Consider the following 24,470-nt stretch of genomic DNA (forward strand, 5'->3'; position numbering starts at 1 on the left):
GACCAGTATCACTGACCAGTGTTGTAAGCAAGGTATTAGAAAAGCTTATGAGAAAAGCTTGGGTAAATCATCTAGAAGAACACAGTATGATAACAGAAAGACAGTTTGGTTTCAGAAAAGGAAAATCATGTGTTACTAATCTGTTGAGCTACTATGACAGAGTAACAAACACAATACAGGAAAGGGAAGGATGGATGGACAGTATCTATTTAGATTTCAAGAAAGCTTTTGACACAGTACCACACCAAAGACTTTTATGGAAACTGTACCATCAAGGAGGAATTCGAGGCAAACTGTTTTGTTGGATGCAAGACTTTCTCATAAAAAGAGAAATGAGAACAGTACTAAGAGGAAACTACTCATCATGGAAAGAAGTGACTTGTGGAATACCACAGGGTTCAGTGCTGGCACCAATCATGTTTTTAGTGTATATAAATGATATAAACAGTAACTATGGAAATGAGAGCTGTCTGAATATGTTTGCAGATGATGCAAAAATACAAAGGAGAATTACTAACACAAACTCTTGTAAAGAGCTACAAGAAGAATTAAATAAACTTCATGAATGGAGTAGTACATGGCAAATGGAATTCAATGTGGACAAGTGTCATGTAATCAAGTTTGGTAAAAGTGGAAAAAGACCTGATTGGGATTATAAGTTAGGAAATAAAACTCTATACACATCAGAAAGAGAGAAAGACCTAAGTGTGATTGTCAATAACAGACTATCTCCGGCTGACCACATCAGCGAGAAGGTACGGAACATGTATACACTGCTTGCAAATATGAGAATAGCATTCACATACATAAATGAAGACATGCTAAGAAGGATAATAACATCATTCATTAGACCAACCCTGGAATATGCATCAGTAGTCTGGAGTCCTCATCTCAAAAAGCACATAGACAAGATTGAAAAAGTTCAAAGGGCCGCTACAAGATGGATACCAAGCTTAAGGGACCTAAGCTTCGAAGAAAGACTAAATAAACTGAATCTACCAACACTACAGGAGAGAAGGAAAAGAGGTGACGTGATAATGCTAAATAAGTGCATATCAGGGAAGGAGAAAATAGACATAAATGATTACTTAACATATGGAGAAGCATCAGCAAGAGGACACTGCAAAAAACTGCATAAGAAGAGAGGTGATAAAGACGTAAGGAAATTCAGTTTCCCAAACAGAGCAATTGATCAATGGAATACACTATCGAATAAAATAGTGTGTGCCAAAACAATTCACAAATTTAAGGATATGTACGATAAATAGGTTTAAGACACGGGACAGTACGAGCTTTACTCATTCCTGTAAAGATACAATTAGGTAAGAACAATTAGGTAAGGTAAGAACACACACACGCACGTATACACACACACACGTTCATGACAACTATGGATTTCCTTCCCATCTCTCTACCAGGGAAGAAAGTGTTTAGGAATATGGCCGTCATGAACGCGTTCGCGCGCATGTGTGTAATTCACCGGGTCGGTCAGGATCACTTGATGGTCGTGATGGTCAGTTTTTACCCTCCCGGAAGGGAGCTGAGAGCTCATATAGTCCGATCTAAGGGCAAGGCTGTAACCTTCACACACGCACACACCCGTCTCCTTGCTCCAGGAGGACAGTAACCACCTACTTCGTCAGTGAAACTTTTCGCAACCTGAGCGAGGCGCGAACCCCCGTCCACCAGTTGGCAAGCGGGAACGTTACCACTGCACCAGCGAGCGGTGTGTGTGTGTGTGTGTGTGTGTGTGTGTGTGTGTGTGTGTGTGTCTTAATACTGTATAATAGAAACTTACCCAGCGCTTACTATTCCATTCAGAAGTTGGAGGTGATAGTAATGTTGGTACTTGGTGGTAGTGGCCGTGGTGGCAATGGTAGTAGTTGTTGGTGGTGGTAATGGTGGTAGTTGGTGATGGTAGTCGCAATAGTTGGTGGTGGTGGTAGTGGGTGTAATGGTGGTTATTGGTGGAGGTGGTGGTAATGGTGGTAGTTGGAGGAAGTGGTGGTAGTCGGTGGTATTGGTGATGGTAATGGTGGTAGTTGGTGGTGGTGGTGGTGGTAATTGGTGGTGGTTGTGGTGGTGGTAATTGGTGGTGGTTGTGGTGGTGGTAATGGTGGCAGTTGGTAATGGTGGTGGTATTGATGATAGTTGTTGGTGGTGGTAATGGTTGTAGTTGGTGGTGGTGGTGGTTGTAAGGGTGGTAGTTGATGCTGGTGGTGATGGTGTTGGTTAGTGGTTGTGGTGGTATTGGTGGTAGTTGGTTGTGGGGGTGGTAATGATGTTAGTTGCCGCTGGTGGTGATAATGGTGGTAGTTGATGGTGGTTGGTGATGGTGGTAGTATGGGAGGTAGTTGGTGATGATGATGATAATGATGGTAGGTGGTGGTGGAAATGATGGTGATTGGTGTTGTTGTCGGTGGTGGTAATGGTGGTGGTTGTTGTTGGGAGTAATGGTGGTAGTTGGTGTTGTTGGTGGTATTAGTGGTAGTTGTTGTTTTTGGTGGTGGTAATGGTTGTAGTTGTTGGTGGTGATGGTAATGGTGGTAGTTGACGGTGGTGGTGGTGTTGGTAATGGTAGTAGTTGGTGGTGGTGGTGGTAGCCTAATGGTGGTAGTTAGTGTTGGTGGCGGAAATGTTGGTAAATGGTGGTTGTGCTGGCAATGGTGATACTTGGTGGTGGTAGTAATGGTGGTCGCTGATAGCGGTGGTGGTAACGGTGGTAACTGGTTGTGGTGATGGTGGTAGTTGTTGTTGGTGGCGATAATTATGGTAGATGATTTTACCATCTGATATTACCATCCCTCCATCTTGAATGCTTTGTGGTAACAATAGATTCAACACTATTTTTTACAGAAATGGTGCTAATCACGAAGTGCCGTGGAAAAGACATCCTTTCCACGGCACTTCTTCGTGCTTAGCTCCATTTCTAATGTTAATCTATTGCTACCACCAAGCATTCAAGATGGAGGGATGGTAATATTAGTCCAAGTAAAAGGGATACAGTCGCTATTAATACTATTTAAATATTTAGATAAAACGCATCTGTTTGAGAGATCACGGCCCGACTGTCACCTCAGCCGCAAAAAGATATCGAATTTTCAGCTTCCTCCAAGGTAAAATTTTCTCTTACCAAGCTGAAAAGCGTGAATTTACACGCCTGAAAATGCCAATCCCAGTCTCCTAGGCCTAATGGTTACTGCAAAACCGCCCGTCAAAGATTATAAAAGTATCCCCTGATTGTAAGAAGGAAAACAAAAAAATCGACAGAAACCCAATTTTTCCGGGAGAACTTTACCAAAATCAATGAAGTCAATGTAAAATATGTTTCTGTTGATGAAACTATATGTCGGGGTCAGCATGAGAATTAAAAAAAAAAAAAAAAAACATTAAATTTTTGCAAACGAAAAATTCGGCAAAAAATTTTCACAAGACAATCTTACCAAAATAAATTATATCAATGTAAAATATGGTTCTGTTGAAACTAGGTGTAGGGGTCAGCATGAGTAAAAGAAAAAAAAAAAAAATTCCAAACAAAAATTAGGGAAAACGATATTTTTCGCTCCTGAACCGTACCAACATCAGTGAAATCAATGTAAAACACGTTTCTGTTGATGAAACTATGTGCAGGAGTCAGCAGGAGTAAAAAAAAAAAAAAAAAAAAAAAAAAAGCAAAAACAATTTTTGGAGAGTAGACAAGCCAATAATCGCAAACTAACCATTACAAACTAAGGAAAAATAAGAATATGGTAACATATTCTGTCAATGGAAGTTATGGAATTTGCCAGGATTATGAATTAGGCAATATAACAGCCTTTCGTTTATTTCTTCTCTTACATCTTTTTTTATGCCATGGTAAGCGCACACTAACTTTTTTCATGTGTTTTCTGTATGGAATGTCAACGCGACGCAGCCACACGAACAATGGACGGATTATTTATTTTACTCATTCTAGCCAAAGCGTTGTTATGAAACTTAAATAATTACCTGTAGCAGCATTTTCATTTCTTCAGCGGCTGTTTTTTTTTGTTTTTTTGTTTTTTTTAAGCGTCTACAAACCTATGGCATTTTATTCTTGTTGGCTCCAGACGATTTTATTCAGCCTAAGGAGAAACACAGCAGACTGGAGGGCTTAACTGGAGCTCTCCCATATTGGGTAAAATTGCCTCGTAGCTGCAAGGAGATACAGCAGAAGGAGGTCCACATACTGGCTAACGCTTCTCTTCCATTGCACTGGGTGATTTTTCTTTTTCGTGAACGACTCAATCACCGTTATCATTTTCTGTTTTTGAGTAATTTATTCCAAAGGGTTTCTTCGGTTTCATGAGTAAATACGGAATATAGCTAAACCCAAAATTTATTAAATGTGTTTACTGCCTGCTGCAAGAATATCTTCTCCATCACATATAGTAAATAAATTATCAGCCTCTGAAAACCATCGCGGTAAGGCCGTGCCGTGTGGGGCCGGGCCGGGTCGTGTCGGGCCGCTCATCTCTCAGCTGAATGTAAGCATGGCTTCACTGCGCTTACTCGCTTCGCACACTGCGTTCGCTCGCTCGCAATAATTAGGACTGTTTATGTAGGCACAAGGAAATGGAAAGCGATAGAAACTACTTGCATAATAGACAGCACATGAAAACAAGGAGTGAACTGCATGACAAACGGCAGAAACTACTGTATAATGTAAACGATAAATGAAGATAGGGAAACAACTGCATGACGGGAGGTAACAATTATAACGCAGACAATAAAATGAAGACACAGGGAAAGCAAAGCATTTTAGAAATCGGTAGTAACTCTTATTCATGATCTAAACACAAGGAAAGAACTGCAGGGCAAAAAAAAAAAAAAAAGACAGGCGGGAGTCAAGGACGGGATTGGCCAGTGACGTCATCTGTTTGCAATGTGCGGGATCCCCCTCCTGGTAACAAAGCCACGATTCAGGCATGCCGGGTTTTCTGTTATCGTCATTAATACTCCTCCATATCGTTGTATCACTACGCTACTTGATGTAAATAGAGCAAGTTAGTCAGTAAGAACGTATAGCCTATGTTGTATTTTTTTTTTTTTTTCTTACTGTGTGAAATTTCGACAAGGGAAACTAGAAATGGAGATGATAACTTGGCAACTAGACACACTCCGTCCCAGCCGCCATAAAAGCCTCAGACTCCCTCCTTGCAATCCTGCATTACGCGCTCACCACGCTCGCAGTCACCACACAGCCAGGGACGCCTACAGGAGCTGAAACGTTTATTTTTCCGGCAGCTTCGTACATTTGGAGGCTAAGATGAGAGGACTCGGCGTAAGTTGCCTGGTAGCGCTGGCGATGGTGGTGGTGCTCCTCCCCCAGCAGAGCGAGGCGCAGGTATGGGAGTCCCTCTTGCCAGTACTCGTCGACAGAATCAAAGGGTAAGAACATAAAGAATCAGCTGTGATGATTACATACATATTTTGACAACACTAAATGTTAAATCAATTTTGAATATTAGTACTATTCAGTACTGAAGGCTTCCAGTTTGGCTTGGTGATATAAATGATTAAAAGCTGTGTAAAATATCATCAGCCATTTTTGTAAGTATACCTGCAAGTATAGATGATTAAGAAAAAAAATTTGAAGCACACCGCGTCAAACAGTCTGCCACCACAGACGTTGGCTATTGGATAATGCCAAAGGATTCTTCCTGACGGTAATGAATTTAGTTAAATATATAGGATACTTATTGACAGAGTTAGAGAGAGAACAGAGAAATTAGTTGGAGAAGAACAGGGAGGCTTTAGGAAGGGAAGAGGTTGTGTAGATCAGATATTCATTCTTAGATCTTTAGTGGAAAAGTTTCTAGAGAAGGGAAAGAAGTTGTATGCGGCTTTCATGGATTTGGAGAAAGCATATGACAGGGTGGATAGACAAGGATTGTGAAAAGTGTTAAGAATATATGGAGTAGATGGGAAGTTGTTGAATGCTGTGAAGAGTATGTACGATGGTGCGAAGGCTGCAGTGCGTGTGGATGGTGAACTAAGTGAATTTTTCTCTTTGAAAGTTGGGTTGAAACAGGGATGTGTCATGTCTCCATGGTTGTTCAATCTGTACATGGATGGGGTAATAAAAGAGGTACAAGGTAGGGTAATGGATGTTGGATTGGCCCTGGTGAGAGAGGATAGTGTTTGGAAACTCCCTGTACTGTTGTTTGCAGATGATACTGTGTTGTTGAGTGAAGACGAAGGGGAGCTGCAAGGCTTGGTGGATGAGTTTGGGAGAGTGTGTAAGAAACGGAATCTAAAGGTGAATGTAGGGAAGAGTAAAGTGATGGTCTTTGAGAGAGGTGAAGTCAGTGAATGTACAGCGAGGTTGGATGGTGAGGAATTGGAAAATGTGAGTACGTTTAAGTACTTGGGTAGTGTGATGAGTAAGGATGGAGGTTTGGAGGATGAAGTGCTTGAAAGGGTACAGCAGGGAAGAAAGGTTGCTGGCTCTTTGAAAGCAGTGATAAGAATCAGGGAAGTGAGCATGGAAGTGAAAAAGTTACTACATGACAGTATTGTGATACCAACTCTAACGTTTGGAAGTGAAGCTTGGACGTTGTTGGAAGGACACAAGTCAAGAGTGAGAGCAGTGGAAATGAGTTATTTAAGAGGAGCCTGTGGAGTCACATGGAGAGACAGGCTGACGAATGAGGATATAAAGGAGCATTGTGGTGTGGATGTGGATGTGATAGGAAGCGTTATGAGGAACACACTGAGGTGGTTTGGCCATGTGGAGAGGATGGAGGGTGAAAGACTGACGAAAAGAGTGTATGTGAGTGAGGTGGAGGGGGGAAGAGGGAGGGGGAGGCCAAGGATGAGATGGAGGGATGGGGTGGAGAGGTATATGAGAGAGGGGGCGTGTGAGTTGGGAGCAGGGCAGTGAAATGGCGGGGGACAGGGCGACTTGGAGGCGATTTGTTTGTGGCCACCCCAAACGGGATTGAGGCACTGGCAATAGATCCATCCATCTATCTATCTATCTATATATATATATATATATATATATATATATATATATATATATATATATATATATATATATATATATATAAATATATATATATATATATATATATATATATATATATATATATATATATATATATATATATATATATATATCGCTTACTTGATATTTCAGTCATATGCATATTCAGATGACAACAGATCAATTACCTCTTACCATCACTAGCTATATTGATATATCATTAGATCCCTGCTGTGATACTTTTTTGTTCGACTGTACTGTACATCCTATGGCATTAAGCATTGTATCTCTGGTATGGCTTAGGTTGTGGAGAGACGGGGAGTTTGAGTTCATGGGTCGCACCTGCAATTACACCGTGAACCCCAAGATCAAGCGTTGGCAGTTGTACTACAGGGGCAGGATGTGGTGCCCGGGGTGGACCTCCATCAGGGGGGAAGGTACGTACGTACATAATTATATGCTCATTATTAATCTATCTATCTATCTATTGCCAGACGTCTTGAGTCCCTAAAGAGTGGCCATAAACAAATCGCCTCCATGTCGCCCAGTCCCTCGCCATTTCACTACCCTCCCCCCAGCTCACATCCCCCTCTCTAATATACTGTACTTCTTCCTTCATCTCTCCATCTCATCCTCGGCCTCCCGCTCCCTCTCCCCCCCCCCCAGTTCACTCATATTCACTCTCTTTGTTAGTCCTTCGCTCTCCATCCTCTCCACATGGCCAAACCACCTCAACGTATTTCTCTTAACGCTTTCTATCACATCCACATCCATTCATTATTTATATTATTTACACTGGGTTAAATGAGGGTCGTCACCACAAGGGAAGAATGTAACATCTACAGACATTCAGCAGTAATCATTAATGTATCTATTGCTTTAATTGTTGCAGTGTATTCTTCATCATTTGTTTTTATTTTGTAGTTGCATTTAATTTACTCCTGTGTATTCATTTTAGTGTACTCGCCCCATACGGGACACAATTCTTCACTGTTTAATTTCGTGTTACTTAATGATGATATAATTTTGACTTTCATTGTATTTCTGACGTCAAAATGAATTACACATAAACCATGTCGTAAGACCTCCTACTATAACATTTGGGTTATGAGTCTGTCAATTTTACTTCATTCCTTCTTACGTGTTAAAGTTATACTTGTCTAAGTGGAATATCTGGTAAAGTCATTCATGTGTGATATGTCTTAAAGTTATTTATGTGTAGGTGGTATGTCTCAAGTTACTGCTGTATAAATGTTATGGCTGTTAAGTTATTACTGTGTTAGTGGCATATCTGTTAAGTTATTCCTGTGTAAGCGGTATATCTGTTAAGTTATTGCCATGTAAGTGGTGTCTGTCTTCCTGCGTAGATAGTATGTGTGATAAATGTTATGTGCTGTTAGTCCAATACATACATACATATATCTATATATCTTTGCAGCTGAGACCCGGAGCCAGTCAGGAGTGGTGGGCAAGACTGTGACTGACTTCGTTAACAAGGCCCACAACGCCGGACTGATCACGGAGGAGCAGGCCCAGCAGTGGCTCGCAGGACAGTAAACCACTCCAGTTAAAACCACCCACGTGACCACGTCCAGTCTCCATGAACACTTAAAAATGCCACCAAACTAACGTTCGATATTACCAGGGAAACATATCTCTAAAGGATCAGGCCCAGCAGTGGTTCACAGGACAGTAAAGCTCTCTATTTAACATCACTCTTGTCCATTATATATATATATATATATATATATATATATATATATATATATATATATATATATATATATATATATATATATATATATATATATATATATATATATATATATAAAGGGACGTAGGTTGAATTGTAAAAATGGTGTCGGGGGAATTGATTATGGGGTGATCCAAGGAGAAATCTTTAGAAGGGTCTGGGGTATTAATCTCCCGAAAATTTGGTGACACTGAAAAACATTTGAAAATATCACAGGAAGAAGCAAATTATGCTAGCTTTCCAGCCTTTATTCTGCTTACGTGTCTGGTTGTCATCGTCATTACATTAGTCTAGTGTTTTGTAAGCAGTCAAAATATGCTATATGTTGGACCCCTTTAGCCAGAGGACGTCATGTATATTTTTACCTTCAGACGATTGTATTTATCCGTGCAGAAACATTGGAAGCTGGAAAAATTACAGTTAACCTTTATCAGCCCTTGACTACGAAGAGAGGATTTCATGAACTGAATACACCAACAACAAATATCCCTAAATGGAAAATGTCCCATACTGAAGGGTTGAGAAAGAAGTTCCCCAAGTTCCCGTCCATAGTGTACATATCGTTCTTGTTATCCATCAATCACCCATCCATGCTCAAACGCTGCGCATTCAAGTTTCACCCGAAAATTATGTGCAACCAGACATCATGGAATTTAGACATCAGTTTGTTATGTCTAGTCACAGTGACTGATGTCATATTTATCTGTGATGTTTTATATCATATTTTAAATGATGTTGATACTGTATGCGAATGAAAGTTGCAATATATATATATATGTGTGTGGATGTCCGGTTGGTAATAAAAGGTTGAGTGCATCTAGTGTTTTATTAAGTACTCCCAAGTCAAGTTAATCCATAAAAGTAAACATTCCTATCTCTTCCTGGTATTTATGGAGTATTACGGCAAGGACTACGATTTTTTTTTTAAACTCCGTTGATTATTGTTAAATACTGTGCATTTTTACGAAATTTAACAGTTTTCAGCGCCAATCTCAAAAACTGCGTGGTTTTATTATGTTTCGGCGCAGGATGCTTTATATATATATATATATATATATATATATATATATATATATATATATATATATATATATATATATATATATATATATACGCCGGTGTATATGCTCGTACTTATTGTATTGCGTATTTATTCAATCTTGCTGGCAACAGTCACTTATATTCAGCTTGGGAGAGCCTTTTCGAGCAGGAGAGGTCAAAATATATACTGTCACTTATCCTTTTGCTACAAGATCTCTCCCATAAGCTGAAGAAAATCGTTTGGAGGTAGCAAGTATAAGCCTTTGTGTGTGTGTGTGTGTGTGTGTGTGTGTGTGTGTGTGTGTGTATAATAATAATAATAATCCTCATCCTCATCCTCATCATCATCATCATCATCCTGACCTCCTTTCCCACACAAGGGCATTATTATTATTATTATTATTTATTATTATTATTATTATTATTATTATTATTATACACGGTTTATTGATATTGCAGCCATAAAGCTGAAAATATATTACTATATACATGGCAAGCATGATAAATGTTTATGAATGATGAATTCAGGTATTGTATTTGTCGCATGCATTGTCGCTACCTCCAAACAGCTTGATCAACATAGGAAAGTCCTCTTTTCCTGGAGGAGTGAATGAGGGCTGCTTCTAACCCATTCAGGTCTAAAACTCATCCCAGAGCTGACTCAGATAGTGTGATAGTAGCAATAAATTTTCTCTTCCCTACATTAACCTTTAGATTCTGTTTCTCACACACACTCCCAAACTCATTCACCAAGCCTTGCTGTTCCTCTTCGTCTTCACTTAACAATACAGTATCATCTGCAAAACAACAGTACAGGGAGTTTCCAAATATTGCCCTCGCTCATTAGGGTCGCTCCAACATCCACTGCCCTACCTTGTATCCCTTTTGTAACCCCATCCATATACAGATTGAACAACCATGGGGACATGACACATCCCTGTTTCAATTCAACATTGAGACAGAAAAATTCACTCAGTTCTCTATCCACAAGCACTGCAGCCTTAGCACCCTCATACATACTCTTCACGGCATTCAGCAACGTCCCCTTTACCCATATATCCTTAATACTTTTCAAACTCCTTGTCTATCCACCCTGTCATATGCTTTCTCCAAATCCATGAAGGCCACATACTTAAGAATGATTATCTGATCTACACAGCCTCTTCCCTTCTAAAACCTCCCGGTTCTTCTCCAATTAATTCCTCTGCTATTTCCCTAACCCAAGTATCTTAATATATACTTATATACTCTTCCTCTTACACTAAGAAGACACATATCCCTATGATTACCACTCACTTCTTTTTCTCCAGGGGCTACGCAGTTGGTCCTGACATTTAAGATGAGAGTGACCAACCTCACTCATCCCTGAGTGGCATTACGTGAGCAATAAACCCCAACCACCCCTTGGATATAAACCTTCACCGGTTCAATCCGATTGGAACACAATAATTACCCACTAAATCACCAGGCGCCAAAATTTGGTTATATGCTTACATCCCAGCGTAGTAAATGGTTTCCTGGTGTACAGGAAACCATTTGGCTTCTCACTCAGTGTAGAGTCACCCACAGGCAGAAGGAAGAGGAAAGAATGGAGGAACGAAAGACAGAATAGGGAGTGTAAAGTCACCCGTAGGCAGAAGGACGAGGAAAGAATGATGGAAATAAAGATAGATGAAGATGGAAGGAAAGAAGGATGGAGGAGAGGACAGGGCAGACACCCGAGAGCAGCACTACATTGAGTGAGTGGATGGTGAGCGCCCCCACCTACCACAAATATATATATATTTATACATATATATATATATATATATATATATATATATATATATATATATATATATATATATATATATATATATATATATATATATATATATATCTATCACCGGGTATTTGTTAAAAAAAATAAAATCGTACAACTTGCCAGAACACCCTATAAGTACTAGGAAGAGGCAAAAATGTTCATTTTTAGTGATGAATTTGATATGCAAATACTTATTAAAACACCAGACGCACTCAACTGTTTATTATCTACTGGTCATGCACAAACTGTGAATGAGCAAACAAAAAATAAAATGAAATTAATAAACAAATTACCAAGCTGACTGAAAAGTATATTGAAAAGGAAAATGCAACCTTATTTCATACATCAACATCATTCAAATTATGATATAAAGCATCATAGATAAATATGACATCAGTCACTGAGACTAGATAGCAAACTGATGTCTAAACTGCATGATGTCTGGTTCCACACAATTTTCAGGTGAAACTTGAATGCGCAGCGTTTGAGTATGGGTGGGTGATTGATGGATAACAAGAACGATATGTACACTATGGACGGAAACGTGGGGAACTTCTTTCTCAACCCTTCAGTATGGGACATTTTCCATTTAGGGATATTTGTTGTTGGTGTATTCAGTTCATGAAATCCTCTCTTCGTAGTCAAGGGCTGATAAAGGTTAACTGTAATTTTTCCAGCTTCCAATGTTTCTGCACGGATAAATATAATCGTCTGAAGGTAAAAATATACATGACGTCCTCTGGCTAAAGGGGTCCAACATATAGCATATTTTGACTGCTTACAGAACACTAGACTAATGTAATGACGATGACAACCAGACACGTAAGCAGAATAAAGGCTGGAAAGCTAGCATAATTTGCTTCTTCCTGTGATATTTTCAAATGTTTTTCAGTGTCACCAAATTTTCGGTAGATTAATACCCCAGACCCTTCTAAAGATTTCTCCTTGGATCATCCCATAATCAATTCCCCCGACACCACTTTTAAAATCCAACCTACGTCCCTTTATATATATATATATATATATATATATATATATATATATATATATATATATATATATATATATATATATATATAGACAAGAATGATGTTAAATAGAGAGCTTTACTGTCCTGTGAACCACTGCTGGGCCTGATCCTTTAGAGATATGTTTCCCTGGTAATATTCAACGTTAGTTTGGTGACATTTATAAGTGTTCATGGAGACTGGACGTGGTCATGTGGGTGGTTTTAACTGGAGTGGTTTACTGTCCTGCGAGCCACTGCTGGGCCTGCTCCTCCGTGATCAGTCCGGCGTTGTGGGCCTTGTTAACGAAGTCAGTCACAGTCTTGCCCACCACTCCTGACTGGCTCCGGGTCTCAGCTGCACAGATATATATATATATATATATATATATATATATATATATATATATATATATATATATATATATATATAGATAGATAGATAGATAGATAGATAGATATAGATAGATAGATAGATAGATATAGATAGATAGATAGATAGATAGATAGATGTATTTATGTAATGGACTAACAGCACATAACATTTATCACACATATTATCTACGCAGGAAGACAGACACCACTTACATGGCAATAACTTAACAGATATACCACTTACACAGGAATAACTTAACAGATATGCCACTAACACAGCAATAACTTAATAGCCATACCATTTATACAGCAGTAACTTGAGACATACCACCTACACATAAATAACTTTAAGACATATCACACATGAATACCTTTACCAGATATTCCACTTAGACAAGTATAACTTTAACACGTAAGAAGGAATGAAGTAAATTTGACAGACTCATAACGCAAATGTTATAGTAGGTCTTACGGCATGGTTTATATGTAATTCATTTTGACGTCAGAAATACAGTGAAAGTCAAAATTATATCAATAAGTAACACGAAATTAAACAGTGATGAATTGTGTCCCGTATGGGGCGAGTACACTAACACGAATACACAGGAGTAAATTAAATGCAAATACAGAATAAAAGCTTGACAAAGGATGAAGAATACACTGCAATAGTTAAATCAAGAGATACATTAATGATTACTGCTGAATATCTGTGGGTGTTACATTCTTCACTTGTGGTAACGGCCCTCATTTAACCCATTGTAAATCATTATAAATAATAAGTGATTGATAATGAGCATATACAGTATGTACGTACCTTCCCCCCTGATGGCGGTCCACCCCGGGCACCACATCCTGCCCCTGTAGTACAACTGCCAACGCTTGATCTTGGGGTTCACGGTGTAATTGCAGGTGTGACCCATGAACTCAAACTCCCCGTCTCTCCACAGCCTAAGCCATACCAGAGATACAATGCTAAGCCAGACCCTAATGCCATGGGATGACAGTCGAACAAAAAAGTATCACACAGGAGGGATCTAATGATATATCAATATAGCTAGTGATGGTAAGAGGTAATTAATCTGTTGTCATCTGAATATGCATATGACTGAAATATCAAGTAAGCGATATATATATATATATATATATATATATATATATATATATATATATATATATATATATATATATACTTAAAAACTAAATTCATTACCGTCAGGGAGAATCCTTTGGCATTGTCCAATAGCCAACGTCTGTGGTGGCAGACTGTTTGACGCGAAGTGTGCATCAAATCTTTTTTCTTAATCATCTATACATGCAGGTATACTTACAAAAATGGCTAATATTGATTTACACAGCTCTGAATCATTTATATCACCAAGCCAAACTAGAAGCCGTCTGAACTGAATAGCACTAATATTAAAAATTGAATTAACATTTAGTATTGTCAAAATATGTATGTAATCATAACAGCTGATTCTTTATGTTCTCACCCTTTGATTCTGTCGACGAGTACAGGCAAAAGGGACTCCCATCCCTGCGCCTCGCTTCTCTGGGGGAGGAGCACCACCACCATCGCCACCGCCACCAGGCAACTTACGCCAAGTCCTCTCATCTTAGTCTCCAAATGTATGAAGCTACAGCTAAAATATACGTTTCAGCTCGGGTGGGCGTCCCTGGCTGGGTGGTGATTGCGAGAGTGTGGTGACCGCGTGATGCAGGGAGGGAGTCTGAGGCTTATATAGCTGCTGGGATGAAGTGCGCCCAGTTGCCAAGTTATCATCTCTGTTTCTAGTTTCCCTCGTCGAAATTTCATACAGATTAAAAACAGGAAAATAACAACATAGGGTATACGTTCTTACTGAAGAACTTTATTTACGTCACAAAGGGTAGTGATATAGCGAAATGGAGGAGAATTAATGCCGATAACATAGAATCTGATATGCCTGAAAAGCGACATTGTTACCATTAGGGGGATCACATCCATTGTAAATTGATGACGTTACTGGCCAATCCCGTCCTTGACTCCAGCCCGGATATCTTTTTTTTTTTTTTTCCTTCCAATTCTTTCCTTGTGTTTGGATCATGTATTAGAGTTACTACCTATTTCTAAAATGCTTTTCTTTCCCTGTGTTTTCATTTAGTGTCGGCGTTATAGATGTTACCTCTTCTCTCATGCAGTTCTTTCCTTGTGTTCATTTGTCTTTTACATTATAGTCTCTGCCGTTTGTCATGCAGTTCTCTCCTTATTTCCATGTACTGTCTGATTATAGTTGTGTTGTACCTTCATAAATAGGCTGCATTATTATGAGTGAGCGAGCGCAGCGTGCGAAGACAGCAGGTGTAGGGAAGCCATGTTTACGTTCAGCTGAGATATAAGCGGCCCGACACGACACTGCCCGACCGCCATGGTTATCAGAGGCTAATAACTTTTCTACTAAGCGAGATAGAGAAGAGATTTCAGCAGGTAGTAGGTATAATGAATAAATTATGTTTTTTGTTATAAATTTATTCATGAGACTAAAGGAAACCCCTAGAATCCCAGCGTTCCAAGGAAGTGTACCGAGGGCTTCAATTGGCATGTTCCACTATGAAATAGATTTTAAAAAGATTTCCTGTTATAACTCTGTGTTTTCTTGCATGAATACCAACAATTAAATATCGGGTATTACGCTCGTGCATGCGTCTGTGTGTGTGTGTGTGTGTGTGTGTGTGTGTGTGTGACGGGGAAAAACGTGAGAAAGTCAATAGATTAGCTCAATTATTCTTCTCTTACCTCACAAGAAATGTTGAAATTTTACACCAAGATGAAATTGTAATGATAAGAGTATGTACAAACGCTTGCTCGCTCGTCACACGCTCACAAAGAGCACTTTACTGGTATCTACTAAGGTTTTCAGAGATAGCTTTGTTTCCAGTTCACATAAATAGTTAGTTCTCCTTAAAACAAAAAGTAAAAAAAATATCCAAATGGCACGACAGTTTTATCACCTTAACATGGAGGACATTTTCGTCATTCTGCAGCTAATTTCACGACACTCAATGGAGAATAAGATAATATAGTTCTATATCCTTTCCCTAGCACTACTTCGTGACTGGCACCATATTCTAGTGTTGATCTCTTGTTGCAAGTCGCCATTCAAGACGGAAAGGTGTTAATTTTATGCCAGTTAAAGTGGATAGAGTAAAACGTTACTGCTGATGTGTGATATTCTAGTGTTATCTGAGGTGGCCTCCCTCTCTCTCTCTCTCTCTCTCTCTCTCTCTCTCTCTCTCTCTCTCTCTCTCTTCGTGGAGGGAACAACTTTGAGGGTTTCTAGCCTCTGTTTCCTTCTTCCTTTGATTGAAAAATAAAATAAAATAAAATGAAATAAGCTAGTGCCTTCAGACTTTATTTTTTTTTTAATGCAAGGTAGAAGGAACCAAAGGCCAGGAGCCCCCAAATTGCTCCATCGAAGAAAAACAAAAACAAGATAATGGACAGCCAAATTCAAGATCCGTTCCTTTTGAGATGCTTGGACACAATGCGTTTGAAAGACTGGAGATCGTAGGCAGTAGGAAATACAGACAAAGGGAGACAGTTCCAGAGCTGACCTGCTACATACATGAAGGGCTGGGAGTAACGGTTAACTCTTGCATTAGAGAGGTGGACAGAAAAGGGATGAGGGTTCGTTGCTAGATGGCCGCTACATGCCAGTTGTTATGGTGGAGGGATGCAAGCAGACAGTTCAGACGAGCAGTGACCACCGAAGTAGCGATACAGCAGTGCGGCAATGAGACAAAAGTTGAAGGGAGCCAGTAAGAAAAGGAGAGATAATAAGACGAAAAGCCTTTGACTCCACCTTGTTGAGAAGAGCTGTATATGGGGAGCCTCCCTAGACGTGAGAGTTGTACTCTACACAGGGGCGAACAAAACCCGTGTATAAAATCAACAACTGTGCAGGGGTAAGGAAGGTACGGAGTCGGCTTAGCACACCTAATCTCTTGGAAGCAGATTTTACAAAGGAGGTAATATGTTCTTTCCAAGTTAAATCCCGAGAGAATGAAACCTCAAGCATGTTTTAAGATGATGCAGGATTGAGGTGGATATTGTTAAACTATAGTGTGTACTCCTTTGGAAGATTTTGACGGGTTGATAGATACAAGAACTGAGTTTTCGATGCATTAAAAACAACAGACTTACTTTTACCCCAAACAGAGATATGAGCCAAGTCAGACATTAGGTGTGCCATTGCCTCATCCTTTGTTTTTTGAAGTAACTGCTGAGATGGACGCTGCGGGAAGCGAATGGAAAGGTGAAGGGTGGAATCATCAGTGTATGAATGGACAGGGTTAGATATGCAGCTTACAAGGTCACTGATGAATAAAAGGGAAGAGAGGTGGTGATGGAACAGAGCCCTGAGGAACACCACTATTATTAGCTGGGCAAATGAGGATGTGTTTTGTTTTGCTCTCATTCGGTTCGGCACGCAGGCTTCTTTATGCTTTACGGTGATATTTATATGTATGAAATTTATGTGACAGCTTCTCAGGCATTATAGTTTTGGAGAGGTATGAAGAGATTATAGGAATGAGCGATGTGTGAATGGAGGGAGGACAGCTTGAGGTCAGAAGACAGGACGGCATGGAGGAGATTTATTGTAGCCACCTTTTCCGGGATTAAAGCGTCTGGTTTTAGGGAGACTGATAGTTAACTGAATACATAGGCAGATAAATAGTGTGTACATGTGGATTGACTATCAGTGACTGCAGATCATGCGGACGTCGTTAGGGTGAACCGTATCTTTCTCACAATGCGTCTTTTTAAATGCGTCTTCAGGCATTCCTGTGTGTCTCTGAAAAGTAAATTGTTGCTTACAGAAAGAATCAGCATCCACCTCTCAGGGACACGCCTTACAACTAAGCTCTTTCCTGAGAGTGTTGAGTACATAATAACTTTTTTTTTTTTCATGTAAGTTTACTTTTATTTTTTCTTCAGTACATGGAAAGCGATTGGTAAACTAGCATTAGGTTTAAGAGAAAGTACAATGGTCAGAACTTTTCCTGTATTTATGTAGTTCATTAAATGTTTGACAACTATTTTAACATATTTTTCTTTCTTGGGGTATCTCCCACCCCAGGTTACCCACAGCGGTACAGCCATGACCAAGAGTTACCAGACAATCCTCTTCCAGCACTGAGTCCTGCCTTCCATAATTCTCATCCCTCCCCAGACAAAAGAATCATTCCCTCTCAGACTTTAGCTGTGTGGTTTGATTCGCCGAACTTTTGCTCATGGCTATACCGATAGACAGATTACGTATTCAGGGTTATGGCCTCTTTATTGACCGGCCAGCCACTGCTGTGCCTGCTGTTCAGTGATAAACCCTGCGTTGTGAGCCTTGTCCACAAAGTCCTTCACAGTCTTGCCCACCACTCCAGACTGGCTCCTGGTTTCAGCTGTAGGGCAAGAAGGAAGGCGGTTACCTTGGGAATATATATAATTAGACAGGTTTAACTCTTACAGATACACTTCACTTCTACTGCCTAATATTAATAAATGCAAGAGGCTTTGGTATGATTCCCTACCCTCAGATGATGTTCCTTGATATGATGTGTCGGGGAGGAGAGTGACGGACATACCCTATAAATATGAAGTAGATGCATGCCATGGGACGACAAGAAAACCCTTATACCTGACTGTATTACCGCAAGTAACAGTTCGTGAATCCCCTACCAGCTTTTGTACCCTGCCTTCCATAGATCCCATTTCCTCCCCCAACATCACAGTATAATTTTTCCCATACTTTCTTGCTGTGTGCTTTACATTACATCTCACTTCTCCCCAAACGTTAGAAAGAACAATTCCTTCACATATTTTTTTCCTGTGTGCTTCATATTGCTACCATCATAATATTTCATTTTTAAAAATATCTTCCATTGTCGGAACTGGCAAGGAAGTGTCGGTGAACTCTGGGATTGTGGCAGTACAGTTGTGAACGCATGAATCACTCAAATTGTGGGGAGTTTCGGCCTGACGAAGTGTAGTGGAGAGAGAGAGAGAGAGAAAGAGAGAGAGAGAGAGAGTGTATGTGTGTGTGTATCTTCTCCCCTCGCCCACTAACACTTCCCCTCTCCTCTCATTGCAACTCGTTATCCAGAAATGATCTACAACTTAACCGCATGTGCTAAGGTAGTGTCTTTGCTTTTACGTGCTTGCAACTTAACATGTACAGTGAGTGTGTATCGTACCTCCTCCCTAGGTAGTCCCTCACCCCACGCGCCACATCCAGTCCTTCTACTCCAGTTGATAAATAAACAGTTGATAGATAACTAAATAAATTCCTAATACTAACAGTGCATATATCCTACCTATTCTCCCCTGATACGATAATACAGCCTACCTTATCCCCTAATAGTCCTTCACCCCGGACAACACATCCACTCCTTATACTACAACTGATTAATAACTACGTATATACTAATTTTACCTTAACTTGGCCTAAAACTGCCCTCTTTCCATGTGAATACTGAGTTGTGAAGGTAGACGGACAAAAGAAGATGACTAGTCGCGAAAAAGCGCGATGCAAAGGATATAGAGCCACAGTATTGCCTTATGACGTCCTACGTGAAATAAGACGCAAGAGGACGAAAATCTGGACCAAGTTAATGTAAATGGAGTATAGTAAATGAATAATAATGAGTTTTAAGTAGCTTACCTTCTCCCCTGAAAGTCGTCCAGCCAGGGCACCACATCCTGCCCTTGTAGTAAAGCTGCCATCGCTTGATTTTCGGGGTGACAGAGTAGTTGCAGATGTGACCCATTAGTTCAAACTCTCCGTCTCTCCACAGCCTGAGTTACGGCAGAATTAGAGGGAAATGAGAGTTACATGGGTTTACAGACGACACGGATCTTATGGTCCTGTGTGGCCTGACTGGACCTGATAGGAGGGTTCAGTATTTACTTGTGGCAATTGATGATAAAGATGTGCTGAAGATTGGACTGGAAATTAGAGTAAAAGAAATGTTTAATGAGAGAGAGAGAGAGAGAGAGAGAGAGAGAGAGAGAGACAGACAGACAGACAGACAGATAGACAGACAGACAGACAGAGAGACTAACTCAGACAACTAGGATCAAGGTCAGTGTGTGTTGAGTTGCCCTTACAAAAAAATGACACACTTTTTAATTTTCTTTTTTTTTTCATTTTATTCTTGCTACTGTCTGACGATTTTACTAGATTTAAGAAAGGTTTTGGGTGGTGGAGGGGTTAATGAAGGCTACATCTAACCCGTCTAGTTGTAGAAATTCCCTCTAAGCTGAATAAAATAGTCTGGTGATAGCAATAAAAAAAAGAAAAAGAAAAAAAGAAAGTCCTCGGCGTGACACTAGTAAAATCAGTCTCTAAGTGTCAAAAATGGCCATACGTCAAAATCAGTCTGTCAAAATCGGTCCTGCATCATAATCAGCCCGTCAAAATCGATCTTATATCAAAATAAGTCTGTCAGAATCGATCATACATCAAAATTAGCCTGTCAAAATCGGTCCTACATCAAAACTGGCCTGTCAAATCGGTCATACATCAAAATTAATCTGTCAAATTATGTCCTGCATCAGAATCAGTCAGTCAAAAAACTGTCCAAGTGTGATATTCGACATTCAAAAGTCAATCTGTCTCAAAATCAGTCTTTAGCACCATATTCTTTTTAAGTTTAAAATTCGGCCTTACGTCAGAATCAGTAGCTAAATTGGTCTTCCATCATCGTCAGTCTAAATTTTCAGTCTAAAGCATCAAAATTAGCTTAAAGTGTTAAAATCAGTGTTACATCAAAATATCAAAGTGTTAAACTCAGTTTCACATCAATCTGTCTGCCTCATTCGGTTTTCCGTCAAAATCCGTCTGTCAAAGTCGGTCTCCCATCGAAATCAGTCTGTCAGGTTCAATTAATAAGATGATATCAAAATTAGTCTACTTGTACAGTATTAAACCAAATCAGTCTAACTGCCAGATTCTTTCTTGCATCAAGATCAGTTTGCGATATTAACGGTTTTCCAGCAATATCAGTCTAAAAGCCAAATACAGTCTACAAACATCAGAATCAGCTCGTGGTAAATTCAGTCTACAAGCATCAGAATCAGCTCGTGGTAAATTCAGTCTGTAAGCATCAGAATCAACTTATGGTAAATTCAGTCTGTAAACATCAGAATCAATTTAAATGTCAAATTTGGTATTTCAGTAAGAGCATCAGTTTAAAATGTGAAAAATCAGAGACGTAGCATGTCTTCGGGAAGTATCATGGCGTCTAGCCTACAAAACGATATTTGTTTCTGTTGAAGAAAATCTGTCTGTACCCACCCTTTGATCTTGTTGACGAGGACGGGCACAATAGCCTGCCAGCCCTGCGCCTCGCTCTGCTGGGGCAGGAGCACCACCGCCATCACCACCAACACCAGGCAAGACACGCCAAGCCCTCTCATCTTAGCTTCGAAAATGAATCCAGCTGCTGATATAATTCACGTTTCAGCTCGGGTATGCTTCCCTGGCTGGGTAGGCGGTGATATGGTGTTTGTGTGTGTGTGCGTTTGACTAGTGGCGTACGTCGGTTGGGGATAACGGTTTATATAATGGTCACCGCCTGAGGCTTAAGTTGCCGGGAGCTAGAAATCTTGGTGGGAGGTTCTTAAATTTTCCCCTTCTTCATGCCGACGTTATCACCCACTCAGAATCTTCAGTTCGAGACTTTAGGCCGAAATTCACGAACCTGTTCTGTTTTCCTTCGTACAGTTCAGTTCTGGGATCTAGGAAAATGGAGAATTACCAAAGAAAATGTGATAAGGTGCAGCAACTGTGACCCTGCGTGATGTCATGAGGGATATCCCATGAGTTACAACAACGAAGTATGATGTTGACATTAGTGACTGCGCTGGCACCCCTTTTGTTTCTGTACTACTTATCTTTCATTTATTTACTTATTTATTTATTCCTCCCCGACCTTCTTCATGTAATATTTCTCTTAACATATATATCGTTTGTCTGTTATATGGCTCTACCTTGGAAATGCATTAGTCCTTTTTAAGTGCATAGGTGATTAAGTCCATGCATATACACAATTTCTCAAACACACTGACCCCTAACACAAATATTGACAAAACTCACAAATAATATCCCCTTCCTCTCTCTCTCTCTCTCTCTCTCTCTCTCTCTCTCTCTCTCTCTCTCTCTCTCTCTCTCTCTCTCTCTCTCTCTCTCTCTCTCTCCACTCTAAATGCTTTCCCATATCCGCAACTGTATTAAAGCACTGAGTGGGGGCGGGTCATTTAAAGGACTGGGTAGGGAGCAGGCCATTTTAAACACTTAGGGGAGGGGGCCCATGTAAAGCACTGGGTGGGGGCGGGTCATTTAAAGCACTGGGTGGAGGTGGGTCATTTAAAGCACTGGGTGGGGGCGGGTCATTTAAAGCACTAGGTGGAGGTGGGTCATTTAAACACTGGGTGGAGGCGGGTCATTTCTCAAGTGACAGAAAGTGGTGTTCCTTGGTAATGCGGGCAAGTTGCACTCCTTCACTACGATAACTCATTTTGTTGTTGCTACCAGCATACGTGTTAATTCGCCTTAAGAGACTTTTCTTCATTTTTCTTTTTTCTTAAGATGAGTACGTACGACCTTCACTGACCCCTTCCCTATTCGAGAACCTTCATAAGTTTAATGATAAAAAAAAATCTGGTAGTGGTTTTTTAAGTTTCACTGAAAAGGAAATCATTTTTGAAGTGGAAGGGTTATAGGCATATGCATGCCGGCCGCTACAATAGTCATACATACACACATACATACACACATACACGGACTGTTTATTAGTGAGTAAAACAACTGTCGAACTGGGTCAGGATAAAATTTATATGCTATTTAGATAAGTAATGGATTAAATGTTTATTTTTTTTTTTTTTAGATAACAATGTATTTCTATCTGTGCGCTGATGTCTTAGTCTCTCTCTCTCTCTCTCTCTCTCTCTCTCTCCTTTCAGTCACCTCTCTTCGTCTCCTTTAACCTCGTCTGTCCCTCTCCGTTAAATAACCTCCCGGTCTCTACCCGCCTCTGACTGTCTGACGTCTATCTGCCTATCCAGCTGTTTGTCTGTCTCATTATGCCTGTCTGTCTATCTGTCTTTATGTCTGTCTCTCTAATCACAAACTCCTTACTGCAGCGTATTTCTACCTCCAAGTCATTTTCTTCCTTCCTGGTCTCTTATAGTGTTCTTCTCATTGTCTTAGTAATTTTTATGACAATTTCTCGTCACACCTTTCTTTTCTTGCACGTTTTTTTTTTCTTTCCTTTATCTGTTTTTATGCTTTATTTTCTACATTTTTATATATTTCCTTCTGTGCCTCTCCTCATTTTCACCACATGTTCTCCATTTTCTTTCCGATGACAAAATTCTCGACCCGTTATTCTGTGTTTTCATCTTGGTTAATTTTTTTGTACTGTATTCCCAAGATTTTGTATTTTCTTCTTTCTTTGGCTCTTTGTTCATATTGCTCGATATTCTGTTACGTGGGTTACGCCTCTAATTCATCTGTCTGCTCTCTCTCTCTCTCTCTCTCTCTCTCTCTCTCTCTCTCTCCTGGGAAGCCCAACCGGAGTGGTAATTTCCACATGAACCGCGCGCGCGCGCGCACACACACACACACACACACACACACACAGGGCCGCACCTAGGTACACAACCAAGAAAACACTCAGACACACATACACCCACCAACCCACCCCCACACACACACATACACCCACCAACCCCCCCACCCACACAAACATACACGCACCAACCCACCCACCCACACACATATACACCACCAACCCACCCACCCACACACACATACACCCCACACACACACACACACACACACACACACACACACACACACACACACACACACACACTGGAATGTACATGTTTACTCAGACACACAACAACCTACATACACACTAGAACACGCGAACAGAAAATGGGTCATATTCACGTACACAGGTTCTCACACATACACCAAGGTACGCACATACTGTACATGCTGACTCACGCACACATGCTGTACACACACTCACATGTACAAGCTAGTGATAATGTAGGGGTTCACACACCTGTCACCTCTGGGAGATTCAATCCTGTGTGGGTCATGGCTGGCCCTACCACACACACACACACACACACACACATACTGTCACCCTTACAATAGGTTTTATGACGATTTTCAAAGTAAACTCCCGAAAAACACAATGGTATAGGGAGTATAATGGAGGGACGATTAGGGCACAGGATGCAACGTGGAGGGTTTTGGATGTGGCAGGAAGTGTGTGTGTGTGTGTGTGTGTGTGTGTGTGTGTGTGTGTGTGTGTGTGTGTGTGTGTGTGTGTGTGTGTGTGTGTGTGTGTGTGTGTGAGAGAGAGAGAGAGAGAGAGAGAGAGAGAGAGAGAGGACAAAAAACAACACTCCTAACAACACCAGCCCATCGAA

General features: G+C 40.3%; 3 protein-coding genes across 3 annotated transcripts; 1 reads left to right on the plus strand and 2 right to left on the minus strand.

Moving 5' to 3' along the window:
* Positions 1 to 5,203: 5,203 nt before the first annotated feature.
* LOC145416674 (anti-lipopolysaccharide factor-like) lies at positions 5,204 to 9,652 on the plus strand. The gene is made up of 3 exons (XM_080285611.1): positions 5,204 to 5,409; positions 7,313 to 7,446; positions 8,448 to 9,652. Exons 1-3 carry the CDS (start codon positions 5,288 to 5,290, stop codon positions 8,564 to 8,566), a joined length of 375 nt encoding a protein of 124 aa, XP_080141737.1. The 5' UTR covers positions 5,204 to 5,287; the 3' UTR covers positions 8,567 to 9,652.
* Positions 9,653 to 12,821: 3,169 nt separating this feature from the next.
* LOC145416673 (anti-lipopolysaccharide factor-like) lies at positions 12,822 to 14,607 on the minus strand. The gene is made up of 3 exons (XM_080285609.1): positions 14,479 to 14,607; positions 13,803 to 13,936; positions 12,822 to 12,971 (listed from the first exon to the last, which is right to left on the minus strand). Exons 1-3 carry the CDS (start codon positions 14,598 to 14,600, stop codon positions 12,853 to 12,855), a joined length of 375 nt encoding a protein of 124 aa, XP_080141735.1. The 5' UTR covers positions 14,601 to 14,607; the 3' UTR covers positions 12,822 to 12,852.
* A 3,372-nt stretch (positions 14,608 to 17,979) lies between these two features.
* Positions 17,980 to 21,542, minus strand: LOC145416672 (anti-lipopolysaccharide factor-like). Its single transcript, XM_080285608.1, has 3 exons — positions 21,319 to 21,542; positions 19,684 to 19,817; positions 17,980 to 18,424 (listed from the first exon to the last, which is right to left on the minus strand). The coding sequence occupies exons 1-3, from the start codon at positions 21,438 to 21,440 to the stop codon at positions 18,306 to 18,308; spliced, it is 375 nt and encodes a 124-aa protein (XP_080141734.1). The 5' UTR covers positions 21,441 to 21,542; the 3' UTR covers positions 17,980 to 18,305.
* Positions 21,543 to 24,470: the final 2,928 nt, after the last annotated feature.

Source organism: Coenobita brevimanus, chromosome 107 (genome assembly GCF_032717465.1).
Source record: "Coenobita brevimanus isolate Jiangsu-jjx chromosome 107, ASM3271746v2, whole genome shotgun sequence".
Taxonomy (NCBI): domain Eukaryota; kingdom Metazoa; phylum Arthropoda; class Malacostraca; order Decapoda; family Coenobitidae; genus Coenobita; species Coenobita brevimanus.

Excerpts from the sequence above, each read along its gene's own strand:
- LOC145416674 (XM_080285611.1), top strand. The coding sequence starts at position 5,288 with ATGAGAGGACTCGGCGTAAGTTGCCTGGTAGCGCTGGCGATGGTGGTG. Across the intron at positions 5,410-7,312 it reads CTCGTCGACAGAATCAAAGG|GTTGTGGAGAGACGGGGAGT; the intron begins GTAAGAACATAA and ends GGTATGGCTTAG. Across the intron at positions 7,447-8,447 it reads GACCTCCATCAGGGGGGAAG|CTGAGACCCGGAGCCAGTCA; the intron begins GTACGTACGTAC and ends ATATCTTTGCAG.
- LOC145416673 (XM_080285609.1), bottom strand. The coding sequence starts at position 14,600 with ATGAGAGGACTTGGCGTAAGTTGCCTGGTGGCGGTGGCGATGGTGGTG. Across the intron at positions 13,937-14,478 it reads CTCGTCGACAGAATCAAAGG|GCTGTGGAGAGACGGGGAGT; the intron begins GTGAGAACATAA and ends GGTATGGCTTAG. Across the intron at positions 12,972-13,802 it reads GACCGCCATCAGGGGGGAAG|CTGAGACCCGGAGCCAGTCA; the intron begins GTACGTACATAC and ends ATATCTGTGCAG.
- LOC145416672 (XM_080285608.1), bottom strand. The coding sequence starts at position 21,440 with ATGAGAGGGCTTGGCGTGTCTTGCCTGGTGTTGGTGGTGATGGCGGTG. Across the intron at positions 19,818-21,318 it reads CTCGTCAACAAGATCAAAGG|GCTGTGGAGAGACGGAGAGT; the intron begins GTGGGTACAGAC and ends GCCGTAACTCAG. Across the intron at positions 18,425-19,683 it reads GACGACTTTCAGGGGAGAAG|CTGAAACCAGGAGCCAGTCT; the intron begins GTAAGCTACTTA and ends CTTGCCCTACAG.